Source organism: Amphimedon queenslandica, unplaced genomic scaffold (assembly GCF_000090795.2).
Source record: "Amphimedon queenslandica unplaced genomic scaffold, v1.1 AMPQUscaffold_11039, whole genome shotgun sequence".
Taxonomy (NCBI): Eukaryota; Metazoa; Porifera; class Demospongiae; order Haplosclerida; family Niphatidae; genus Amphimedon; species Amphimedon queenslandica.
Genome location: NW_003548716.1, coordinates 6,214 through 8,221, shown reverse-complemented (window position 1 = coordinate 8,221; position 2,008 = coordinate 6,214). Strand labels below are relative to the sequence as shown.

The following is a 2,008-nucleotide window of genomic DNA, read 5'->3' as shown; positions in this document are numbered from 1 at the left end:
AAGCACTCTGAGACACAAAACACATCAGGTAATTCTAAATTTCGGGAATGCCAAGTTTATTTGAATACCCAGTTTTATTCCAGCAAAATTTTAATTTTTTGTGAATGTGAAGTGTGAAATAATGCACATTTAAGGATTAAATTCTGAAATTTTGGGCCACCAAATGTCTATGTGCATGTACATGTACATTTCATTCTTTGATTTGTTCACAACAAATACTCTTATAAAACTATACACATTCATGTACACCTATGCCATCTTCATTTTACTGTGTGTCTATGCACAGTTAAGTATTAATTCTGACCCTCTCCTTCCCTCCCCCTCTCTCTCTCAAGGGGTCCAGTACCTCCAGTAGTGATGAGGACTCAGACGAGGCTCGATTCAAGCGTCGTAAGAAGAGAAGCATGAAGAGGTCCCGCTCCGAGTGCCTCCCAATGAACTTCACACAAGACGACATCACAACAGGACCAACAAGAGACAGAGTAGCCATTGGAGCTAGTCTAGCTGACATCAACCCAATGACTATTGATAGGGACACTAACTTTAATAGCATTGGGGGACTGACTGGACATATTAGGTCACTGAAGGAGATGATTGTGTTTCCTCTTCTCTATCCAGAGGTGTTTGAGACATTTCATATATCACCTCCTCGTGGAGTTCTGTTTCACGGACCACCTGGTAACCATACATGTACATGTGTCATGTGTACATGTACCTAACCATGCATCTGTATACATCTTCATGCATGTACATGTAAGAGGGATCAGGGCTATGTTACATGTATCTATTTCTATTCGGAGTATTAAGGCTGGTTCTCAATATGACGCATGTACGGCCAGAAGTGCTATATAAACCAATGGGAGCATGCGTCAATGAGAATTAGCCCACCTTCAGTTTCTGAGAAATGAAATTTTAAAGGTGTACATTTTACATGTACGCGTGAACACTTTTAGTTTGAAAGTGCTAACTCAGATGCAAGGGTTTCCCCAGAATTTTGGCATAGGTGCTCATTTACAGCTTGTAGTGATACATACGTGTATGTGTACATGCATGTGCATGACATGTACATGTACACATACATACCATGTACATGTCTTAATGCTGTTTATCAACTTTGAGCTGATTTTGATCCAATTTGAATTTTTATGACTTTAAAAGTTGCTCTACATGTCATCATTATACTGTATTGTAGTGCTTATCAGCTCATGAATCATGCTGTTTAGCTCACTTAGAATGCTTTGAGGGAATTAAACTGTAAATTTCTAAGCTGAACTTTAAAGTTAATGTTTTGTGCTTTAGCTAATTTTTACTTACGTACATGTACGTGTACATGAAAGTTTATAAATAATGAAGTCTTTAAGGTGTACAGTCAAACCTCTCTAAAACGAGCCCCCAATTAGCGGACACCTCTCTATAACGTACAGTTGCTCTTGTCCCAGCCATAAGGCCATTGGGTAGTGTATAAAAGAACCTCTGTATAGCGGAGCCTCTCTATTCTGTATAACGGACGAGATTTACTGTCCCCACACATCTACATGTGTACAAATTAACCTCCAATGGACAAACACGGCCCACACAACAGACTTTCTAATTAACGCGCATCAAGAAAATGGCGGATTTTCTGGTCTGATTAGCATGGCATAACCTCCGATTTAAAGACACCTCCATATTTGGTAATAAAGGACAGTGATGGCTGGCCCATAGGTGTTCGTCTTAGAGAGGTTTGACTGTACATGTACATTCACAGTCACAGTCATACACATGTACATGTACATTGTATACTGTATGCCTATACTGGTCTTATAGACATACTAATAACTGATACATGTACATGTATATTATTAGGTTGTGGTAAGACACTAGTGGCTAGAGCATTAGCTAACGAGTGCTCCAAGGAAGGACGTAAGGTGGCCTTCTTCATGAGAAAAGGAGCCGACTGCCTGAGCAAATGGGTTGGAGAGAGTGAAAGACAACTGAGACTCCTTTTTGATCAAGTAAGAGGATCCAA

General features: G+C 39.8%; 1 protein-coding gene across 1 annotated transcript in view; it reads left to right on the top strand.

The window, feature by feature from the left end:
• Positions 1-6: 6 nt before the first annotated feature.
• Positions 7-2,008, top strand: part of LOC100633023 (ATPase family AAA domain-containing protein 2-like) — a gene marked incomplete at its 3' end in the record, with an annotated part of 8,115 nt that continues 6,113 nt past the window's right edge. The window contains exons 1-3 of the mRNA XM_003391039.2: positions 7-28; positions 336-678; positions 1,846-1,994. Coding sequence (XP_003391087.2) covers positions 405-678; positions 1,846-1,994 — 423 coding nt within the window. The remainder of the gene's footprint in view (positions 29-335; positions 679-1,845; positions 1,995-2,008) is intronic.